This window comes from Eucyclogobius newberryi, unplaced genomic scaffold, assembly GCF_026437365.1.
Source record: "Eucyclogobius newberryi isolate DKJ021-1_F unplaced genomic scaffold, fEucNew1.0.hap1 SCAF_19, whole genome shotgun sequence".
Lineage (NCBI taxonomy): Eukaryota > Metazoa > Chordata > Actinopteri > Gobiiformes > Gobiidae > Eucyclogobius > Eucyclogobius newberryi.
In genome coordinates, this window is record NW_027315823.1 from 9,377,279 (window position 1) to 9,402,635 (window position 25,357).

At 38.5% G+C, this 25,357-nt stretch overlaps 1 protein-coding gene across 1 annotated transcript in view; it reads right to left on the reverse strand.

Moving 5' to 3' along the window:
- Positions 1 to 236: 236 nt before the first annotated feature.
- The window catches only part of tafa4b (TAFA chemokine like family member 4b), a 45,694-nt gene continuing 20,573 nt past the window's right edge, over positions 237 to 25,357 (reverse strand). The window contains exons 3-5 of the mRNA XM_072451678.1: positions 17,953 to 18,108; positions 5,330 to 5,454; positions 237 to 968 (exon numbers count right to left, since the gene is read on the reverse strand). Of these exons, the coding sequence (XP_072307779.1) occupies positions 957 to 968; positions 5,330 to 5,454; positions 17,953 to 18,108 (293 nt within the window). The 3' untranslated portion in view covers positions 237 to 956. The remainder of the gene's footprint in view (positions 969 to 5,329; positions 5,455 to 17,952; positions 18,109 to 25,357) is intronic.

Sequence of the window (25,357 nt, forward strand, 5' to 3'; positions counted from 1 at the left end):
CAATATCTTCTTCCTTCGAAACCTGCTAATCTTGTATTTCAGACGTGTTCTTGGAATTAAAATTATGTATAAACAGGTCATATTTTATTTTCTGAAATGCCTGGATGAGTTTGAAATGTGCACGGGGGGACTAAATATTTATGTCACAAACAATAATCAAATAAATAATTCCGCAAATCATAACGCGATGGCACTGCGCACAATGAGATACACAGAATAAGTTAGCGGAACCCTGCTGCCCTGTTTTTGTTCAATACTAAAATGAGACGAGATGAATTGCACCCTAATTTAAACATTAGTGTCAAACATTTTAGAAAAAAGCTCATCTTTAATTTAATTGCATGTCACATCCACAGCAAACAAATGGGTAGAATAAAAAGTCTTCCTTTGTAACTAGTGCAAATATCTCGCATGAATTTTTAATAATATGCCGTTATGTTCCTACGTTGCGATCCCTAATGAGAACTGCGAAACGACGCCAGTCTCATTGCGACGGCGACTTGACCCACAAGAGCAATTTGATTCTAATTTGCTATTTGCTAGTTATGAGCTGCTACCTCTTTCACTTTGCTTATGTCGATTCCATTATAAGCACTACATACACACGGCTGGGGAAGGAGTGGTGCTGCAGCCCTAGAAGCACACGCTCGTCCATAAATGCTTTACTATATACTTTAAAATGTTTAATCCGAGTCTGCAATCGACCAGTCTTGATCAGCTTGCATTGGTGCCATGTTTGGGAAGTGTTCCTTTTGTACCCTGGATGTCCGCTGATCCCTCACAGCGTAGGAAAGATGCAGCATGTTCGTCCACAGTCGATGATGAGTACATTATGTCCTATAGTTAGTTAACTTGTGAGTAGCCCTAAAGCAGTCCATGTTGTTTTTCTTTTTTTTGTATCCATTGTAGAATAAATATGTTTTGGATTGGATTTCTTCGTGGTTGGATGACTGTTGCTATCGTGTTACCTGAAAGACAAAAAAGTGAAATACCGGTAGGTAAAATGCAGAATACGTCGTCAGAATGTTCAAAATTCCAGACTGGAGGTGACGGAATGCAAAATGAAGAAGATGTTTTCACATATTTTCAAAGATTAACTGACATCATATCTAACGATTCATTGTTTTTGAATTTCCCAGGAAGAAACGTTGGTTTACTTTTCTAGATAAAGTCTCTTTTTAAAAAAACTAAGTATATAAAATACTATAGTAAATGTCTGATACACTTTATGCCAAAATAATTTAGATTTTTCATGTTTTTCAATATTCTGTGCATAATCCCAGTTTCTCCACAGAAATCATGTAATGTTCCACTTCACTTTTACCTCTATTCCAGAATTTAGACTGTATTTGTATACACGCTTTTAAAGGGTTTATAAGGAGTAGCCTATTGGATACCGGACTTACGTAGCACCGTAGTCCACCAATGCTTACCGGTATTTAGTACGGTATTTGAATATGCAATATGACTACTACATGTACTAAACTAAATGATTCACCAAAAGTGAAACTGAACTTTTATCCTCGACTTCCCAAGAGCTTAAGGTAACAAATGTAAAAAAAAACTTAATCTTTAAACTTTATCTTCAATGTATCAAACAAAAATCATCCAATTTATATTAAAAAATAATATTTCCTTAGACATCACAACCTAAAGGTTCTTTTTTTCTTTTTAGGGTAAACAGAGATCCATAATATGAACAGTAAAGGTGTTTAAAAATCTCATATATCATAAAACCTTGTTAAATGAACGCGGTATCCTTCAGCCACTATATGTACAGAAAGCATTTCATATTGTGATTGGTCTCTAAATGAATTCCTCTTGAGCGTCTGCTTTGTTCACACCTCTGAATATGAGTAGTAAACCAACATCTTATTCAACCGTTTGTATCTTTTCCATTCACACTTTGAATAGCTGCTTATAGAAGATGTTGTCATTGACTCATCAATATGTTTGTGGAAATTCATTCACTAAAGCCCTTTCTGTGATGAACCAGAAGAAGCTACTCAAGGGACGAGCAGACAAATAGATGGTGCTTGTTGGTTTGTTTTTTAGTCAACAGTTCATACAGAAGTTGTTTTCAATAAACTCTTTGCCTAATTTAAAGTTGAGACTATGTAGTATTTGATTAGTTCCAGTTTAGATATCAAGCACAATTTGTGAGCCTTTTCACAAACCAATGTGTGTGTTTATAAGCCAGAATTCAGTTCAACTTCCCAATTTAGCCAACCAGAACCTTAGTCCAGGTAATCAACATTTGGATGTACTGAATTTCCACCTAATTTATTGCTTTAAGCCCCAAACTTCTAATACTAGGCATACTTTTCACATTTTACATATGCAACATACTTCTGTGACTGGTTACATTTGTCAATCATCTGCCTATAAACATAATTTTTCATAGCTTCTCCATTTAGCTTTTTCATGTCACAACTGGTCTTCCTGGCTAAGTCCAAGCAAATAATAATATATTGTTTTATTAAATAGTCTTTTAAAAAATATATATTATCATAAAAAGTGTATATATGTTGATCAAATCCTTAAAAACTTTATTTATTAGCTATTATTTTCTACCTGGCACTCACTGTCCTCTGTACTGACCTCTTTGTATAGAATAAAGAGTCCAGTTAGCATATCTTTACCCCATAGGGTCAATTTAATTGAGAATATAAAACAAATTCACTCACAATAGTTTAATTAAAGTCACATTTAAAACACATGTGTGTTAAGTTTATTTGCACTACATTAATTTTGAGTTGGGCTCTTGTGAACGCCGAGTTTCACGGGACCATTCGTCATCCAGGTGATATATAAAAGAGAAACAGTTGTGAAGGATGTGGCGCGAATGCTGTGAGAGTAATTGTTTGAGAGACGGCATAACAGCACAACATCTGTCGCATTCATTAGGACACATTATGGCTGGGCCTTCCTCTGAGTTGTACAATTAACAGTCATAATTAAATTGGCGAGAGGGATAGGCTGAGGAGGAGCCCAGGCGCTGTTTGGCTTTGCAGTGGAATTAATGGGACTCTTTGGAACAATTACCCTGCTTCAGCCACTCTTGTTCTGCTTGGTTTTTTCCCATTGGTTTATCACTCAAGGATGCTGCGACTGCGTCAGTGGACATTAATTGTGCATCAGTTGGGTGCATTGGGATCAGGGTGCAGTCACTTAGAGACTTGGTGGCAGCAGATGTCACGGAAGATAGTTGCATTGGATGCGCCGAGCACCTGGCAACGGTTCTCGCGGCCTTGCCCTCCTGACACTATTGACACACACGCCTTTGTGAGCCATCTTCTTTTTCTTGGCTCTGCGTCTCATTTACTGACAATCTGGAGCGGGCTGTCTTCTTCCTCCCACACACTGCGTAGGAATGTATAGGAATTCATAAACTGGACATTATAGCACAAATTTACAGTATTGGAGTAAATGCAGTTTTGATGCTGCTTGTTGGCAGCTTCACAAATCACAAATACGTGATAGAAGAAAAATATCAAAACCCAGTTACTAGTCGACACTACGATGTATTAAAACTAGATTCTAATTTGATATGGAGAAAAAAGTGAATCTGAATAGTTTACAATTCTCTTGCCTGGTTCATCACAGAAAGGGCTTTAGTGAAAGAATTTCCACAAACATATTGATGAGTCAATGACAACATCTTCTATAAGCAGCTATTTAAAGTGTGAATGGAAAAGATACAAATGGTTGAACATGATGTTGGTTTACTACTCATATTCAGAGGTGTGAACAAAGCAGACGCTCAAGAGGAATTCATTTAGAGACCAATCACAATATGAAATGCTTTCTGTACATATAGTGGCTGAAGGATACCGCGTTCATTTAACAAGGTTTTATGATATATGAGATTTTTAAACACCTTTACTGTTCATATTATGGATCTCTGTTTACCCCGGGACAACCTGGGAGTTTTGGCGCCAGCTACTGGCTGCAGAAGGAATCACACACAGTTTAAGATAAACAAAGCTCAATGAGTTCAATGCATTTTCAGCTGGCTTTTCACTGCTGTGTGTGCCAGTTGTACCAGTGGCATGCAGTCAGGGGAATCAAGGCAATCAGTGATTAGCCAAGTGTCACAACTATATGAATTGTTCTAATATATATTCAAATAAGCCTGTTTTCCCCTCACTTCTGCTGCTGAAGCTTGGCTGAACTCACGGTGTCTTTTAGCGGCCTCTACAGGCTACGCTGGGCAATACTGCGCTGGAAGCATGATTCTGCTTTTCCCACAGCGTCTCATTGTGTGGCCGTGTTCAGAGGCCCGTTCATGCTCCGCTCTCTAATATGAACTTTTAGAACCAGAACGGGCAGCAGCTTCTTTTAGACGTCTGCACATGCTCTGAGTACCACACAGCCTCAAACCGATGGATCTATGCTCAAACCTGGCTACATAAACCTGTGTGGGAATCAAGGATGTTTACAGGCTCTGTCCTAAGCATGTGCGAGGCAAAGCAAAGCAACAACAGCGCCAAGTTTCAATAAACTGAATTAAAAACTATCTTTTAGAGACAAGTCTAGGCATTTGCCTGTCACGAGGGAGACCTGGGTTCAAAGTCCACCTTTGAAATATAAAAAAAAAAAAAAAACACCCCAGGTCTGCTTGCCCATCCATAAAATAAATTCACAGATGAGTTTGGCAAGGATTTAGGGACAGCAGAGAAGATTCTCAGAGCTACATCACAAAGCAAAAAACTCAGTTATCGAGGAGATTCAGAACAGAGTGTTTTTGACACTGAGGGAGAGGATTTTCTGACCACGATTCATCAAACAAGTGGGGTTTGAACTAAATGCTACTCCAGGTATCTTTTTGATGAGGGAACAATATTAGAACATGGTTAAAATATTGAGCCCCCCCCAAAAAAAAATCAACTTTATTGAACAATAAGTCCATAATAATTGTGACAGGCCTACTTGAGAAACTTTATTTATATCATACATTTTAAAACATTATATCATATTGAAATACATCCATCCAGGAAGCACGAGCAGTAAGCAGTACTAGGATAATTCTGCTTTGGTGGCCCACCTGAGAGCTAGGAGATTTTAAGTACATACTCCCTTTGTTTGAAAATCAGGCAAGCCAGCATGCATTGTATATACTATATAACTTTCTTATAATAGCCATGTTTGGTTTTATTTCATGTATTGTAACAGTAATTATCACAGCATATAAATAGCCATCTAATTGCATCATTTTAGAAAAACCTAAAGACACTGGACGAGATGATGTTGGGATGATGAGATGTTTCACCTCCCATCTGAAAGGTGACTTCGAGGTGTAGCTGGAGTATTGGTCACTTGGTCTCACCTTGGTAGTCTTGACCTTGTTGCCAGTGCTGCAGGACCAGCCAGTCAGGTCGGGCAGGACTTTACACTCCTCGCCGTCCATGCATGGCTCCATCTGGCACCACCACTTCTGAGCAACAATCGAGGCTACCACAGAAACAGAAACACCAACAGTTAATTTTACCTAACAAAGCACATAACAATAGGCAAGTGAAAAAAGAAAAAATATGGCATGAATATGAGTTGAGTAATTACTTTCTGAGCCGTGGTGGGAGATGCTGGAAAAAATAAACACTCAGCAATCTATTTTTCACATATTTCAAAAACAGCAATTGCAATATAGGGTGGGCAAAATTTTTTTATAATTTTATATGATTCATATTATTTTGTAGTTTCTTGATAACACGAGGCAATATTATGTCAAACCAACAGAAAAGGTGTCTTAAAAGGTGTCTTCAAACAACTTTGAAAATGTGAAATGTCTGCAGAAATATACTTTTATATACTTATTTTGAAGATTAGAACATAACTTTTCTTTATCAGCTCTTCTTGTAGCTTTATGAACTATGAACGATATACTTGATGTATAAATGTGACATGTCTTCAAAACAACATTCTCAATTTAATCTAAATTTCGATATATTGCCCGCCCACGTCTAATGCCTTTATTATACTATTTTTTTCATTTTTTCAACCATCTCCCCACCATATCAAGGCTACTGAGCAAATAGCCAGATCAGCACCATGGACAGCACCAACAGGCTGATTTTATTTGTGTCTGTTTCTGTCTGCCTCCTGCATACCATAAACTCCACAATATCGTCAACCAAATTTGAAGTAGGTGTCTGACCATTTCACTTTGCTCTCTGGTCATTGGAGTGTGGGGATGTTGAGTCCAGGGATAGAGACCAGGCACAGGAGTGTGTAACAGAGGTCAATATGGAGTAATAGCTTTTAATCATACAGGAATTAGAATATTGTGTTGCATTATGAGATACAGCTGATTTTTTTCGTCATATAAAATACTTTTGCACACATTTGTTCATAAGTATGCTTTATGCATGAGTCCCATTTATACTTAAGCTATGGCTCTCCTTTAACTCCTTTGCCAGACACAATCAGATCAGCACCACAGATCGAGACAATGTTCTTCTGTTCATATTGACTGGATCTCAGCACAGTTTTAATGTGATTACAGTGATTTTCCCCACAGTCAAAGTGCATAACAGTTACCTTTTTCATTTTAATCTGATTATTCTGATCCCTCGACATGAGATGTTAAATCCTACATGAGTCAGACAAGAGAGAAAATGAACAGAGGTATTGAAGCCATGAAGCCTGGGAGATTGTATTGTAATAACAAGTGAGTATTAATCATTTTATTCAACAATTCAACCAAGGTTTGACCAATGAGTCATTTTTAGAGGAAGAGGACGAGGAATTATTTTCTTTTGGATTAGATAATAATGTAATCCTAAACATAAGAAAATAACTACAATATGCATTGCTATTTATTTTACAGAAGAAAAAAAATAATTATAAGGGACTATATGCATTCTGGCTAGTTCTCAGTAGGGATGTCATGATTATATGTTTAATAGATAATCATAACTATTCAGGTCACAATATAATCCTACAAACTAAAAAATATGATTGTGACCATTTACAAGCAAAATTATTGTCTATTATTATATTCATTATTTCAGTTCAATCTATACTATAATGGCTATTTACTTACACATTGTTATGGCACGGAGGTTTGCCTTATATAAACCTAAATATTTCCAAAGATATTTAGGACCAAGGATATATGAATTCTCATAATCTCAATTTAAACAATAACATGCTTAAAAACCTACTTCTGTGTCATCCCTCAGATAGACTGGCTGAAGTAGCGTGCAGTAACTTTTATGGATGGGCAAGCAGACTTGTTCATCAATATTTAGTGGATAACACAAAAGTGAAAAAAGATGGCTTTCGAACCCCAGTGTCCCGCCTGAAGGGCAAATGCCTACCCTACAGAGCTAAACTCCCATACCTGCTTGGAGAAACATGAACAGAGCCTGAGCTACTAACAAAGACTTGTCTCTAAAAGAGAGTAATTAAGTCAGTTTGCTGAAACTTGGTACTGCTGTTATTTCACTTCTCTACACATGCGCAGTCCGAGCAAAACCATCCAAGATTCCTACACAGCTTTATTCAGCGTGGTTGTGCACATGTGCAGGCCTCTAAAAGAAGCTGCTGTCCGCTCTGGCTCTAACAGCTCATGTTAGAGAGTGGAGCATGAACGGGCCTCCGAACACGGAGTGAGCCGCTGTGGGAAAAGAAGAACCAAGCTTCCCGCGCAGTATTGTACAGCGGTCTGTAGAGACCATTAAACCGTGACTTCAGCCAAGCTTCAGCTTGATTGCCCTGACCGCACGCTTCTGGCTGAATAGAGGCTGCCAAACTGCACCACCAACCACTGCCAATCATTCATTCACACATCTGGGTCTTGCCCACAGACACAACTGCACAATAGTAATTGTATCAGTACGTAATAGAACCAGCAGCAATCACTGAAAAAAAAAAAAAAAATGAAAAAAAATACTGCAGGTACAACAATGAGAATATGCTACTGTTAAAGATGCATCGGCATGTCTTTGAACTCTCTATTAATTATATCAACATGACATACACGTAAAACGGCAATCACTAAATGCTGTATTTTTCAACGTTACAATGAGACGGACTTAATCCTTGGTTAATCCTACGTTGCGTCAAGTTTGGCTACTAGTCAAAATATTAGTTCGTAAGAAACTAGGCATTAGCTTTCCAATTGATGTTCAGACACTATTTGACTCATAGCGTGAACTAAATAAAAAGAGATATTGAGGAGACATGTCTCCTGAGATTGCCACTCAATTACAAGAATAAGAAGCAATTGTCTACAGTGTTCCAACAGGATAAACAATCTTTTACAACTCCACGGCTTCCATTCTTAATCTAGATTTAAACCCCCACATCTCACTGTTGACACTTAAATCTTTTAGATCAACTGACCCTACGTCTAGACAGGAGGAAGAGGAGAAAAACTTAATTTACTCTTCTCGTCTCCTCTGAGGATGTAGGAAAGAGGATAAAAGACCAAATTTCATTACAATTCTGAAGTGATGGATGTTTACAAGAACTTAATCTCGGGTGACAATTGTTTCCATGCTGGTTCTAAAATGTAAAAAAAAATTAAAACAATGTTTACAGATCCACCGCTCATCTGAAAAATAAATGGGGAGGACAGCGGGAAAATAAAACATGGTTCTAGTGTCGGATTGGAGCGCTTTGAATGACTATCAGCAGGAGTGGATGAGCTTGAAAGAACAAAAAGAACACGGATAAAATCAAAAACATTTTAAAGCGTGGAGGGGAAAATAGCCAACGGTGGCGCCACATAAAGGGGGAGACGACAGTGTGGATAAAGCGCTGGGAGCCGTGGAGGGGCCTAATGTTGAGGGATGTTTTGATGCACTCACACAGGCCCTTTAAAACCAGTGGCTGTGTAATGTGCCTTAATGCCCGCATTACAGTGTTGGCAACAGCACTTCACGCGGCCATGGAGACTTATTCACTGCTAATGTTCACAGCCCGGGAGTGCCTTGATCAAGTTACAGCCGGTTACGTGACACCCAAGCACCTGTCACGCTGTCCGTCCCAGTGACAGAGTTTGCGGTGTCGCCCGTAATTCAGGGGCAATACGCGGGCGCATCATAAAAAGGGTCAAAGTGGTACTTGGACTGTGACTGGGGTCGTTTGAAGTGTGTCAACCTTTAGGGCCATCATTAACGCTGGCCTACTAAAAGCAAAGAGGGATGGCCAGGTGCTGCGAGGACAAGTAAACAGAGTTGTCCTAGAATAACTCCTCGAATGGCCAATACAGTCTGCAGTGGACGGTGCGTAATCAGCGCTAGTTAAATAAAGAAAGTGTGAAAGCAAGAGTGAAAACAGAAGGCCGCGTACTCTGGTGTTTTGGTAAGTTAACATATGTGAACCGATGCCAGTAACTGCATCCATAGTCTGTTTATTTTTCTCAGTGTTGGCAGGAGGCTGAAGTTTCTCCTATATAGATTTTATTTGTCATTCTGTAAACCCTGGATAATAGGGGTTAGTTGCCAGATTTGAAAATGTGGACACTCAATTTATTTACATAGAACTAGTGTTAGGAACATTTGCCCTTAATTAAGATAAGACTGAAAAAAATATATATGTAGGTAGGGACAAATTTTATTAGACAACCACTTCATACAACAACCTGGTTTTGTTCTTGTTAAAAAGCTAAATATGATACATAGTGTTTGTGAAATTATGAGAATGTAATTAGTCTAAAGATAACCTACTTTACAAAGTGGGTTCTTTCAAAAATGTCTAATGAATAGTAAAAGGGGGAAATACAACAGGTGGCACAAAAAAGGTCTTTCTTCTACTACTACACACAAACACACTTTTTACCGTATATGGAATTGGCAAACACATTATGCAACTGTTGAATAATATGTACTTTTTTGGCAACATAATTCATTTTTTTTTATTTCTGTTTGATTTTTACGTATAGTTTAGAAATATTGTATTTTTAATTTCAGCAGATTAGTTCAGCATTTTATTTTTCTCCTGTATTTTCTTCCCTACTAGAATATTTAAGTATGACTACTTTTTACTGCTATGAGTAATGTGCTTTTCTTAATAATCACATATTTTTAATCTATTTGGCAGCAAGCACAACAATCTTGAAATTTAGAGTTGGTTAGATTTAGTACTCAATGCTAAGCTGTCTATTCACAATTATGATTTGATTTCAATCAAGCACCATATCTGATTATGAGATGAATCAGATGATGAGGTTGGGGAATTGATGATAAGCCAACACGTCGTGACTCGTGCCTGTTTCCTCCAGATACATACACAAGAGAGAAGAAATCGGAAATTGTGCTTTACACTTTCACCTCTCATAGTGACATCATTTTAATTAACATTACAATCTTAAGGCAAACTTTATAATAAAAAGGTTTTACAGCTGCTGCATTGCCATAACAATAGGATCATAACATGCTCGTCATGTGATAATGCAGCTGAGCTAATTCTGAACTTGTCTGTTGAGACTTGTGAGACAACTTTTACTGCCAATCAAGCACGATAAATTAGTTTGTAAGAGTGAATTTAATTGTTCTCAGTTAAAATAAACACATGCAATCAAGTAAGATAAAGAAGAATTAAGTATATAAAGTTGGGCTTTTTAATTATTTCAGTTGTACAATTGAATCTCCCCCAAGAAATTGTAATATATTTTTTAGAAAATTGAATACAGCTTCCATTGTTACTAATTTTCATAATTGTGTTTAAATATTAATTTCACAATATAAAAAAAGATAAACATAATGTCAATACTATAAAAATCTAATATAATTTTGATACTAAATTGATAAAAAGGCTTGATACATGATATTATCTGTAGTTTATTTATTATTACCATGTGTGATAGAGAGAGATATAGATAGATAGATAGATAGATAGATAGATAGTGACAGTTTACTCAATGTTTATGCTATAAAGTTGCTTCCACATAGCACAGACAACTATGACGACCGTTAAACCAAAAAACAACAAGAAATGTATGTGGTTTTAGAAGTAGCTCTGTATTTGACTGGATGTAATGAATCCAGCGGCACTGCACTATGTAGTCATTGTAATGTTTGTGACATCAAGTGGCCAAATCAAAAACTGCACCTCTGCCATAGTGTAATTTCACACCCAACTAAAGCAGATGCACACTTACGTAAAACGCAACAGGATCTGCTTGAACAGTGCAAATTAACACTTACATGAAGTTGTTGTTTTCCCTCACCTTGGGGCAAGTGAAGTTCTCAGATCCTCACCTCTTATAGACATTTAATCAGCTCACATCACGTTGCATTGTGCTGTGTTAAATAACATTGTACAAGAATAATTGAACCTGTGTACACTGCAATAATACACGTGTCTAGGCCTAGAGTGGGGGATATTAACATACTTTGCTGTAAATTGGAGCGTGGTGTTATTGTGTTATTTTGAATATGTTTAGAAATAGTACTTCTTTCAGATGTTCGCCATATTAACTAGAGACATATTGTGATGCTAACACATCATATATATCATATTGATTACAGTAAATGTATAGAGACGTCCTTGTCTAATGGAAGCCCCTGACATAGAAGTGAAAGCATACAAATATAGTTTACTTTATCTTAATAACATATTATATAGAATATTACTACTGCTATGCCAATAGTATAATTCTGTATTATTTTATCATTATAATATTTAGCACATATATCAGGTTTGACTCATCACCACCCAATTTATATTTAAAAAATGCTCTAGTGAAGTAATTTTGCGCCTAAAACCAAGTCGATCATACTTATTGAAGACTTTGGAAAGCGTTTCAATTCTGTCACACATTTTGCACATCGATTTTTGAGCAGCATTGAAACAGAACAAAAGATTAAATCATGACATGGCACGGTCTTTCTTTTAACATGATTTAAAAAATGCATAATTCAACTATTCTGGTGGAATTCATTTGCCCGGAATGTTCCACAGTACAGCTTTAAAGTTGTGTGTGTTCTTCAGAGAGTCGACCCCGCACACAGCAGGGCTGCATGTTTTTGAGGCTTTGTTCATTCAGCCGCAGTAAAACACACATGTAATCGAATACTGTAGACACAAAAATAAATAGCAATAAAATATCAGCGGAGTCAAGCAAGCGACCGACCTCCGGCCAGAAAGTTACAGAGTGCACCTTTAATATCGTATCGCCTAAGTTGTGTCTCTGCTTCTTCAAAAGTGATACGCAACCACTTCAGTCATTTCCTTTAACCGCTTTGACAGACCCGTCCAACTGTAAGAATGGCTACTACCTTTACCCCCAGGTCATTTCTGCTCTGGGTTAAAATAAAGTCCACACACACACACACACACACACACACATGTAAGCACACTCACACACACACAAGGTTCCTCCTGGAGGCATTGTTCCGCTGGCTAGTCTCAGTTGAGCAGGCGCACAAGGAGAGGGCCATCCATCTCTTTCCACACTGATTTACTAATACACTGTGTCTCTGTTGCTCAGGCTCACCTCAGCGTGGCAGCACACTCAGCTACGCATGGCAAAAAACACAAGCACAAGCCCCGCTCAAAAAATGTCAAGGAAAAGATTACACATGTGCTGAGCTATGCACCAATGGATAGTGACAGAGCAACAAGGCATATCAGACATTTTAAAAGGAGACATATTCTGCAAAATCAACTTTAATAAGCTTTTGGCCTTGTAACAACGGTGTTTTCTCGATATTAGTTTGCTCAAAGTTGTATTTTATTGTGCAATTATTTGTAAAACGTTGACTCTGAGTGATACAAGTAGAGTTCTAAAATATCATGTAGCCAATTTTCAAAAATAAAAACATTTAAATGAAAATCTGATGCGGTGAAATGTCACAATGAAGAGGCGGAGCTTATCTGTTGGGCAGTTTTGAACAGGAAGTCAACGAACACAATACTATTTCTAAGCCAATTCCGATCAATATTGTTTACATCGAACAGAATGTAAAATGATGGTGAAGATGATGAGCTACTATAGTTTCCACGTAACATAACAAAACATAACATCAATATTTTATTCACTTATTAAACAGTGATAATTGCTTCCCAGTTAAAGTTCAAACCAAATAACAAGGGATTTGTACCTTTGCCTTCATTTATCCAGGCTTGGGGCTGACTCACTGACTGCATTCACACTTGTCCTGGTTTATCCTGGTTTGATCTAGGTTTAAGTATGGGTTTTGTTTAGTCCCAATTTTGTTATTGTGTGATCACAGTCACATCTAGTCATCTTGTCAGTCTCACTCTGAGTAATAGGTTTAATCATCAAACATTTCACACTACCACTAATTTTGTCCTGATTTCCCTACAGCCCAAAAGCATAGAAACACACACACACACACACACACACGCATACACACACACACACAAAACAGCAAGCAACAAAACATGAATAAATACAGTCTTACAATAAAGCGTGTGTGCGCGAGAGAGCGTGGGACGAGGCGAGCTTTGTCACTGTGAGCCAGAAGGTCGTCATGACTCATGGGATAAGTGCTACTGTGCTGTGGAGCAGGGCATGAGAGGAGGCGAGTGGCACACATCAGAGCCAAAGAGGAAATTAAAATAGTGAAAGATTAAAATGTCGGGAGATGGCTGTTATTAATGAAAAAGGCCATGAGAAGCAGAGAAAACACAAAACTGAAAAGGTTGCATTCGACTTCCGGTCATGGTGACGCTTTGAGCAAATGCACCTCTCGCCGCCACAGCAAAACTCAGCTTTAAAATCATCGTTTGACCCACCTAAACCCAAAGAGGACGAACAAAAGATGAATAAACAAGGAAGACACAAGTCTGTTAACACTATGGGGCCAAAGCAAACAAAGCTGACGACCCACGGCCCTATTGGAAAACAGCCCGCAGCACAAGCTAATGAGGCTAACATGGCTAACGTGGCTAGCAAACCTGATGTGGAGAAACGCAGTCCCTTCCCGCCGGAGATGCGGCGTCCCGCTGGCCTAGATGGAGATTCTCATGACTTCTTTGCATCAAAATTGGGAAAGAATATAACTAATCATCAGTTATTGCTCATGATGTCCGAAATAAGACGCGACATGCAGCATGATATGGTCTTTCTCAGAGCGGAAATGACAGCGGCCATTGCTCCGGCCGTATCTGCTGCAGTATTTGCTGCAGTAGCTGGTGAGCTGAAGGCAGCAGGACTAACTGGAGCACACATGGACAAAGTCGATCAGCATGTTTCAGATAATACGGACGATCTGCAGACTGTAAGGGTGTAAGATGGAGGCTCTGCGGGCCAGGGTGACAACGCTGGAGTCGGAGAACAGTAAGATGAAAAATAAGATCCTGGATTTGGAGTCCAGATCACGTTGGCCTAACCTGAGACTTGTGGGCGTAGAAAAAGGAGAAGATGGAGAAAAAGGAAATGATACAGAAAGCTTTTTGGAGAAGATTAGTCCTGAGTTCCTTGAAGGCTCAGGAGTTGAAGTCCCTCCCCATCACAATCGAAATGACCTGGGCCAAATGACCTGGGCAAACCAAGACCAGCACAAAGACAAGCATATCTTCTTTGCTCTAGATATTCCATACGAGGTTCCTCAACAACGGCAAAGGTTCAACACTATCTGTGAGGAGCCCCGTGGGAGAAAACTGGGTTCTCTTTCCACGCGACTCTTCTGGTGACTTTTGAAGGTAAAAAAAACACGTGCTCAGAACACCAAGAGAAGCAGAGGTGCTCCTCAGACAACCTGAAAAGTACGAGATGCGTGGGGCATGTGAGTTCGGGTTGTGGTCACATGGTGATACATTTCTGTTAATTTGAAGAGACTGATGACATGATTTATTTATTTTTAATATAATACTTTACGCTCCATGTTGGCTGTCTGCTTTTGTACATGAGAAACTTTGACTAAATACATCTACTCATCGATGTGCCAAATGCGGGAGATCGGAAAATATTTGTAGATTGCAGCGGAAATGTGGTGAGTTAATGAGGTCAAATATCCAGTTCTTTCAGAGGATTGGTGTCAGGAGTAACTGGGGAGTTTTTTGGGGGGCCCTTCATTAGGATCGGACTTCCCTCCCTTTAAACGATCATTTTCTTGATCACAGTTTGTGTTCGATGTCAGTTTCCAGCATGAACCCTTTCGTTTTCTTTTTTACCCTTTCAGCTGTTTTGTGTTCCTATTGTTCTTGTGTATTTTGTGTATGTTTCTGAGAGATTAAAAATATTCTAAAGTTATCAACGGTAAGATCAACACAATCAAGCCAATGGCATCAGAAGTGTTACAAGTAGCATCCTTCGATGTGAACGGCATACTGAACTCAATCAAACGAACTAAAATTTTAACAAAAATGAAAAAATAAAGACAAGAAAAAGAAACATAAGAAAAACATTGTTTTTTTTACAAGAGAGACATTTGAATGATACTGAAAAACAATAAAATTCTGTTAAAAAAAAACTGAATAGCTTTGAGTTTTGAATGTAAGGATAAAGAGGGCAGAGTTGTACTGGTTAAGGGGAAATTTGTAGCATGGAAAAAATTACATCATTACAAAATTACATCTGGACTTAATTTGAATATTTGACATACTTTGGAATAAATGGGATTTTCTTTGAGTTTTGTGTGCCTTGATTTTCTCTTTTTTTGCTTTATTATTCGCTGGACGTCTAGTGTTTTTTATTCTGTAGTTTCTCTATCTGGTCTTATTTTCTTTTTTCATTTATTGTTATTTATGTTATAATAAAAGAATAAAAAACTTAAATAAAAAAAAGCCAACTAAAATGGTTGCATTCCCGTTCTTGAATTTGAAGATGCCATGAAGGAAGAAGGAGGTTTAAGGTTGAGTCAGATTATTATTTGTTGGAAATTGGGTCAGCAAGAAAACATCCTTTATTAAATTGTGACTTCCAGCTGTTATCTTTTCGTGATTGAATGATGCCTCAACTTTTAGCCTTTACGGTAAAAAAATAAAATCATTTCATTCTTACTGACAGATAAGAGGTTGATGTTTGTGACAGTTTTGTTTAATGTGTTCAGGCTTAGTCATTACTTATCAACTATAAATCATAAATCATCAATGTTATCATAGAAATCTAAGCTAAAATAAATTGTGTTTTTTTTATTGAGAAAAGAAAAAAGAGTCCTGTCTGAAAAGGCTTTAAATGTTTCAAATTATTATCTATTCCCCTAAAATCCATTACAAAGCCAATTATCTTTGCAATGGTTGCTTGATTTCATCATTATCTAAGAATTGTTCCCTCCAAAGATCTTATCACAAGGCTGAACAATATATTGAGTTAGATTTTATTCAAGAAGAATAGTGCAAGATTAAAAGAAGCAGATTGGTTTATGGCACAATGTGAAAGTGCCGTCTACTGGTCAAACATAAGAACAGCATGTGTCTCATTCTCAGTCTCAAATTCACGCGTAGCTCTTTACTTTACTGTACATACGTAGTAATTGGATGTAATTGCTGTGGTAATTTAAAGCCTTATTGTAGTAATTAAATACTCATGGATACAAGATATGTGTTAGTGTCTCTTAAAATCCCTGTCAATGCTGTTTCCTACCATAAAATGACTGTGCTGTTATGTGATCAATGCAGTTGTACAAGAACCATATTTCTATACCAGATGAAGTATTCTACTACAAGTATTACAACTTGAGTCAAGCCCACTGACTATAACATTAAAATAATGATGTATTTGCAAGTCATTCAAATGAACATAATGGACATTAATCTCTGTTTTTCTGTGCATTTGTTGTTCTAATCGAATTATTCTTACCCACAGGGCTGGGGTCCGTGGTAAAGCTCCGAACACATTAATGAGGGACGCACAAAAAATATATATATTTCTATTCTTGTTTAAACATAATTAAGTATTGCATACTTACTAATTACAAGTTGAATCCTAAAATGCAATAACCACAACTTTGACAATGTACAGAAACAGAATCATGCCACATTTAAATGAAAACAGAAGCACCATTTAGTCCAAAGTCTGTCAAACGTGTCTTTTCCAAATTAAGTCTGAATGTCATATTTTCCATTTGTCTAATATCAGTCCAGACCTTGATCGTTGGTGTGGTTTGTGTCAGCCATTTCTTTGTGATGGCCTTCTTTACTGCCGCTCAAAGTATGCTACAAATGTTACTGTTTATTGTGTCTGTGTGTGTGCATTATTTTCTATACATTTACAAACATTTCAACTTTTTCTTCTGGATGTGGTAATATGATTTCTCACACTTTTGTTCTACTACAACCTGCCCTTTAAACCAGATAAGAGCTAAACACTTTCTCCATCACCATCTGCCATGTATTTAGGACAGGCCATCAAGATGTGCTATAAAACAATGTCCCAAACAAAATGAGGCCAGGGGTCGGCACTTCCTGTCTGCAGCAGTGGCACAGATATCGTATGAGTGTTCACTCTTAAGGCAGAGGGAGGGAAGACAAGGCACTGAACTTCCATTACCTGCTGCTGCTGCAAAGTCTGAGACCTTCAGCTGCATGACGGGCTGTCCACTGTGTGACTGCAGCTCACACGCAAGGACTTTAGTTTAATATATGTTTTAAATGTATATTTTATATATCAGAATCAGAAAAGGTTTATTGCCATTGTCATTTAACACAGTTCTCACACATACAAACATACATACATACATAAATAATCATTATAAAATGTATTAAGTGAAGTAGAGTGCAGTGTATAGTATAGTATAGTAAAGTATACTTCTGTACCTACTCTGTGTTGCAACACTGGAATTTCCCCATTGTGGGACAAATAAAGGTCATCTTATCTTATATAAAGGCATAGACATAGTTTAAGGCTGATATTAAATGCTTCTGTACGACCGAAATGCTTTTCAAGTATAAATTTGAGCCCAACCATAGCTCAAGTGCTATAATGGATTTAAAACACTTTCCAACAATAGTATTTGGGCTGCCTTCCTGCTCTCACAGCGTCACTTACAACACATCAAGCCCATAAATGTCCATTTACACTGTGAGCTTTACCTTCCACACAGGAGGGCCTGGCTCTGGTGGTGCCAGCCACCTGTCCCGGGAAGCAGGAGCACTTCACAGTCTGGGAGCGCTCTTCAATCTTGTTCTTATTACAGCAGCGATGCACAGCCACCACTTCACATGTGCCCTGCTTCACCTGGTAAGCAACTGCAACACAGAGAGCAGAGAGAGAGAGAGAAGGAGGGGAAAACTATTAGCAACAAGAAATGTTTTCAGTGCGACTCAGCGCAGTTTTGATGATTATTCTCCTGTTTTTAAAATTCAAACAAAGTGCTTTGACAAATAAGCAAATATCCAGCACGGCAGCCACTGGGAGGATGAAATGAATCCGCTGAATTATTTACAGTTGTATAAAGTCTTTGGTTTATTCCAGGCGCAGCGTCTTTGATTCGCAAGCAAACAGTCTTTAGCAGCTCTTTGCTTTCATTTGCAGCCCAGTGCCCTCATTAACTTTGTCACAAGCGCGCCTCGGTCGTTGTCATTGTGCGCGAGAGGAAGAGGCTGTGCGGGAAATCAAAAACGCTTTTCTCTTGGACGGCGCTCAGAAAGAACGAGGCGCTTGATGTGAGCGATGACACGACGGCTGCACAGTTCATTAGGAGATCTGGAGGAAAAGAGCACAACAAGTGCAGCAAATGGCCTTGGAACTGCACAGTCAGCTTCCCATGTGGGGTGTAATTGATCGGTCGATAGTCGGGTGGCGTGGTGGCGTAGCAGTCGGCACTTCCTCCACACGGCAAGAAAGTCCTGGGTTTGACTCTTTTCCTTTGTGTCCTTTCTGTGTGGGGTTTGAATGTTCATCAACTTTCTGGTAACATTAGTATTTGATATAGTTCACTCATCCCAGTTAAGTCCTCAATAAGGTAGACTTGTGAGTGAAGTCTGAAGAATGAAGTCTGAAGAGTGAAGTCTGAAGAGTGAAGTCTGAAGAGTGAAGTCTGAAGAGTGATGTCTAAAGAGTGATGTCTGAAGAGTGAAGTCTGAAGAGTGATGTCTAAAGAGTGATGTCTGAAGAGTGATGTCTAAAGAGTGATGTCTGAAGAATGAAGTCTGAAGAGTGAAGTCTGAAGAGTGAAGTCTGAAGAGTGAAGTCTGAAGAGTGAAGTCTGAAGAGTGATGTCTAAAGAGTGATGTCTGAAGAGTGAAGTCTGAAGAGTGATGTCTAAAGAGTGATGTCTGAAGAGTGATGTCTAAAGAGTGATGTCTGAAGAATGAAGTCTGAAGAGTGAAGTCTGAAGAGTGATGTCTAAAGAGTGATGTCTGAAGAGTGATGTCTAAAGAGTGATGTCTGAAGAATGAAGTCTGAAGAGTGAAGTCTGAAGAGTGATGTCTAAAAAGGGAAGTCTGAAGAATGAAGTCTGAAGAATGAAGAATGAAGTCTAAAGAATGAAGTCTAAAGAATGAAGTCTGAAGAGTGAAGTCTGAAGAGTGAAGTCTAAAAAGTGAAGTCTGAAGAATGAAGTCTGAAGAGTGAAGTCTGAATAAAGTCTGAATAAAGTCTAAAGTCTAAGATGTACAACTACAGTAGGTGGCGGTAATGTAACACTTGGATACAAACAGTCTCTATTATTCACCAATGGCTGTTTCATTGTTTGATTTTCCAACTTTCTGCAAGTCAACTACTATTTTGGTTGCTTTACAAAAAAATAATTGAATTGGATTTATTTAAAGGTTTCTGTTCAAAAGCTTGATTCTTATTATTTCCTTGCTCAACAAAAGTAAGAAAAGAATAAGAAAGGAATCAATTATTGTGGGCGATTCATTTTGCCATGAGAATAACTGTGATAAATAACACATAAATAAACCTTAGCGCCTTTTATAAGCGGCGTAAAGTACATTATTAGGATACAAGAGAACAGAGAAGGGACAAGATCTCTTATCCTGGCGTGTAAGTCGCTATGTGTGCCAGGATATTTCGAGTATTTGTGCAGCCGCTGACAGCCTGGAACACACACGTAGGACCTAATGCGGTGATCACTCCTCTCCAGGGGCTGTCACGGGCTTAATTATAACACCAGCCTGACAGTAATAGGACACAAGGACACACGCGGGATAAAGCGTAGTTTAACCTAAACTTCTCCGTCCCGAGCGCTCAAGAGTCTTTGTCGCTGTTGTCGGCGCAATGACAATTAGGTGCATGACTGTGGTGTGGATGAAACGGCCCCCGGCACAACAGCATATGGTGGAAAGAGACCGTCTTTGTGGAGGAGAGGATTTTGTAGGAAGGCGTGATAATAATGGTTGAATTTCGACTGCACGGGACAATGAATAAAGAGTAGTTCAACGTTTACAAGCAGAATATAAGGCTGTTCTCGTGGAGCTGGTGCAAGGGATGTCACAAAAAATGTTTGTGTTATAACCGTGTTTTCTGGAGTATAAGTCGCATCGGAGTATAAGTCGCACCAGCCAAAAAATGCATAATAGAGAAGAAAAAAACATATATAAGTTGCACTGGAGTATGAAATGCGGTTGCAAGTGTGAAAATAACAAATAATATCACATATAAGTTGCTATAAGTACAAGTTTATAAGTATAAATATAAGTATAAGTTGCAACCTGGCCAAAATTATGAAAAAAGGTGCGACTTGTAGTCCAAAAAATACGGTAGTTAATGTGAGAAGAAACATCACAATTTTACCCCTGTTATCATATAATTGTGATATCCCAAGTTGGAGCATTGTATTCTTAAAAGTTTAACATTCAATTTAATTAATGGCGCCCTCGTTAACACAACTTATGTAGCGGAAGAGAATAAATGAATATAGTTCTCTTTTTTTGCTATGTAAAATGTACAAAATATTATTAAACATATACAACACAAGACATTATAAAACATACATTTTAAGTTATATCATCTATTTTTTATTTGATTTAATTTGTATATATTAGAGCAGGGCTTATTGATTATGGAAAAAATAATAATCACGACCACAATAATAAGTGAAATCGCGATTATTTGAATTATTATTTGCTTAGTGCGCCTAAAATGAAGAGAATGAGCCGATTAAATTAAAGTATAGAAGAAGTATCTCAGAAGCAGACGCACACGCCCATTAAATGCTAATAATCTCAATTACTCAATCACCCACGTTTTGTAATCTATTAGAGCAATAATCATAATCGTAACTGAAATAATAGTATTTAAACATTGCTGTATTATAGCATTGAACACTATTAAGGCAATTGCATGTAGTAGGGGGACTCAAATATACAGAAATGGCTAAGTCTGTTCATAATTTACATTCATATATGCCATATTGCTGAATACACATTACTGTATTGTTAAGTGTCACAGCACATTGTTTATATTATCATGCTGTATTATTTAGACAACACGCGCCACATGCTAAATAGGTGTGTGGCCTCATTTTCCTGCAAACACTGCTGACAAGGACAATCACATAGGATCAGCACATCTGCCTTTTTCCACAAGAGCGCTGTGAATAGGCCAACGTAATATGATGTTCCAGCACATTACACCCAAAACATTTCTGCGGGCGAAAACCTCACATCCGTACAGAGCCCAAACCGGGAGCGACCACAAATGTTTAGTAAATCTAATCTTTGCTTATGGCTCGTGAACAGAATCTGGGCGTCTTATCTGTATCTATTTGCGCTCTTCGGAACCCAATGTCCTCAAAGTCTCCATCAGCACCACATCCGACCGGCATTACTACCCATAAGCCTCTCCACAGCCTCACTCGAACAGCACCGTAAGCCGCCGCCGCGTTTAGGTACGTGACTCCGGCCACACTCTCCCAAACTGGTACATGCTCGGAATAAGCCTTGGCCACCACACACACACACACACACACGCACACACACACATCCACACACAAACGTCCACACACACACACGTCCACACACACACACACACACACGCGCAGGAGTGGGTTCCATTTCGGCGGGCCATGGCCTCTCTCATCTTTTCTGATTTAAAGTTTGTTTGTTCTCTTCTCCAGAGAGCCCCATCAATGATCCCTTGCTCTTGGAGGGCGCTGCCCCCATATCATCCCTCTGTTTTCATTTCCTTCAATTCTTTTCTCTCTCCTTTTCTCTCTCTCTGTCCACACCAACACACACACACGCACACACACACACATACACACACACATACACGCACTCACATCCTTGAACTCAGTGAAAATCACACTAATTCAAGCAGGAAATTGCCATGCACAGAATAAACATCTAATTCCACAGTGGGTATAATCTGCCTCTTGATATGTCCTTTATATGTGTATATCTACTGTTGGCACATACAGTATAGTGGTCAGTCAGCGGCACTCAATATAATATGCAGCTTCATAGCAGGAAACGGATTGCGCTAAATAGAAGACTACAAAGAATTCACGGTGCTATAATAAGGTCATAGAGGTCAGTCATCTCATCACTTTATTGTGGGCTTCAGACGCCATCAAACTGGCGTCGCCGCCGCACTAAAGGGACGCATCTCGTTATTGGGGTTATTGCCAGTTATATGAGCGCGTTAGATGGAGGGAAGTTGTGTGAATGAGGCTCTATATTGCTTCACCTTCAGATGATTAACAGAATAAAAGAGCTTTGAAGAGGAAGACTGATGTACTATTCTAAGGTGGGATTATTTTTCCACTTTTCCTCTAAATGCGTCGAGCTGTTTCTTTATGAGTCACACATCTCCACTTCAGCTGTGACTTCAACAACCAAGACTTTGACAGTCATTTGTTGACAGACACAAAATATAGCAAATAGTTGACAAACTCACTGCCTGTAACTGTGCAACTAAAATATTATTTGTGAATTTAAAAATGTGTTTAAAAGCCATTTCATGGTTTAAGTTGCATTTAATATACTATAAGTTACATATAACATTTGAGTTGAAAGTGTGAGGGAGTTGGCATTTTAGGCATGTAAAAAACCTTGTTAATTTTAGTTGAATATATTTGAGAAACAGGACAGTCCCATAAAGCGTGGTAATGGTGTGCCTCCTGCCATGAGCATAGTGTTGCAAAAAAATATGACGGTTTTCCAATCAAATTCCCTCCAGACATGTGTGGCCCTCCACTGGGATGTGCATACACTGTCCCACAATATGTCTGTCACCTTCTTTTTCCCATTTGTTTTTAATATATTTAGTACTGAAGCTGTCCAGATTATTAACTCAAATCATCTGCAAATTAGAGTGTAGTTTGTTACACATTTAACAAGTAAGAGTTGATTGATTGGTAACTTGTCTAAAATAATTATCGTCTACTGACTTAATGTCTGCTTGTACAAGTACTTTTCCTCATTAAAGGTGCAAGGTGCAATTAAACATCCAAAGCACCATAGCAACATTGAATAATATGTCAATCCATCATTTCATTTCTTTACTTTAGAATAAATCTATCTGGTCAATACTGTAAATAGAATGTTATTTTAAACGCAAAGTAGCACTCGATGTTGATGAATACACATTTTTGTTCGAATCCAATGTATTTGATTTCTAAGTACAGGTATATTTTTAATAAATAACAATATGAAACCTTTTTGTGTATTAAAAGTGTAGTTTTGCTTTGCTGTTATACACCTTTAATAATATTTTTGCTTAGTCAATAGTAAATGTCAAGCTATGGCAGGAATGATTCATTAAAGGAACTTTCATTAAAGTAAAAAGTGAAGCGGACTTGGTATTTCAGACCGATGTGCTCCAAAGGCTGAAACAATAAGTCACTGTAGCAAAATATAATCGGTAACAGAGCAGCAGTGGACAGTCTGAGCAATGAGCAAATACAGTAAAGCTCAAAAAGCCCTCTGTAGTGTCACTGGTTTGTCGCATCATTAATGTCTGAGTCCAGTTCTTCTGACGCCCACTGTACAAACTCTGGTGTGACCATTTTAAAAAAGGCTTTTGGGAATAAAAAGGGCCCAAGTTAAGCAGAATGCACTGACTCATTGTTGTATTTTATAGTCCCAATCAGCAGTGATAGTTCTGACAACAAATTTTAATTTAGGTTTAGTCACTAAAATTATTTAGAATTTTTGTCAAATAATTATGGCAGTTTGTTACAATAATTGTAAGTTTTAGTTGATTAAATCCATAATTGTTTTAGTCAAACAGAAAATATATTTGGATGTAAATTGTGATAAATTGTACTGTCTTGCTTCATTAGACTTTCTTGGACTTCCTTAGAATTTTACACAAAAAAAAAAAACTATTAATGAATGAAAATAATTGAACTATTAATTTGCGTATTTAACTCTTAACTCTAAAATGAAATCTTACAACAGAGAAAATTATAAATCTCTGAAACATTTCTGAAAAAGCACATGGCATTTTAGGCTGCATGTGTAGGATTTTTTGACCTATAGAGCCACCAAGTGGTAACACACGGTACAACAAGCACAATGAATCAGCCACTGCCCTTAGTGACCAACATAACATCAGATGCCCCTCCCCTGGTGAAGTGGTCCCTGCCCTGTGTGGACGGTCCCTCATCTGCCTGAAGAGTGGGTCCAGCTCGCCTCCGACGGTCCCTCATCTGCCTGTAGAGTGGGTCCAGCTCGCCTCAGACGGTCCCTCATCTGCCTGAAGAGTGGGTCCAGTTCGCCTCAGTCGGTCCCTCATCTGCCTGAAGAGTGGGTCCAGCTCGACTCAGACGGTCCCTCATCTGCCTGAAGAGTGGGTCCAGCTCCAGTCTCCTCGTGTCCGTCTGTCCGTCTGTGAGAGTCGGATCTCTCCTTCACTGGAACTCCTCCAGGTTTCTACGCTTTTTTCCCAAAGAGGTTTTTTTTGTAGTTTTTCCTGGCCGAGAAGGAGAGTCTAAGGACAGAGGACCCTGGGACATCGTCCCTCGCCACCACAGACATTGTCTGACTCCATCGCCACCACAGACATTGTTGATTCATTTCTCCCTGTGGCCCTCAGAGGCAACTGTTGTTGTGATTTTGGGCCTTACAAAAATAAATTGATTTGATTTGATTTGATAACAGACTAATTGTATTCACTACTAAACATAGAAAAGCGAAAACATGCATGGCGTCATTTCTTTCTGAGCCTGAATCATTAAGTGTGTCTGTGTGTGGCATAGACTTTCCTCTCCCAACAAGTCCAAAACTTCCCAATTAAAATAAAGCTGTAATAAAGAGGTCCACTGGGGAGCATGTCATCTTATTTCACAGCCGGAGTGAAGAGCAAGAGAAGGAGGGGCATTCAGGCTGACCTTCACAACGCACTAGGCCAGCAATTAGCCGTGTCCCGCTGTAAGCACGCTGCCTCCTCTGCATCAAACGGAAACTAATACCATCACTCAGAGCACAGGCTGGATGCTGCTAGCATTTCTGTGCCACTCAAAGGTCACCTTGCACAACACGGCGAGGAGTGCAAAGACACACACATAATTAAGGAAATGGTGATAATTGGGGACAAGGGGAGAGA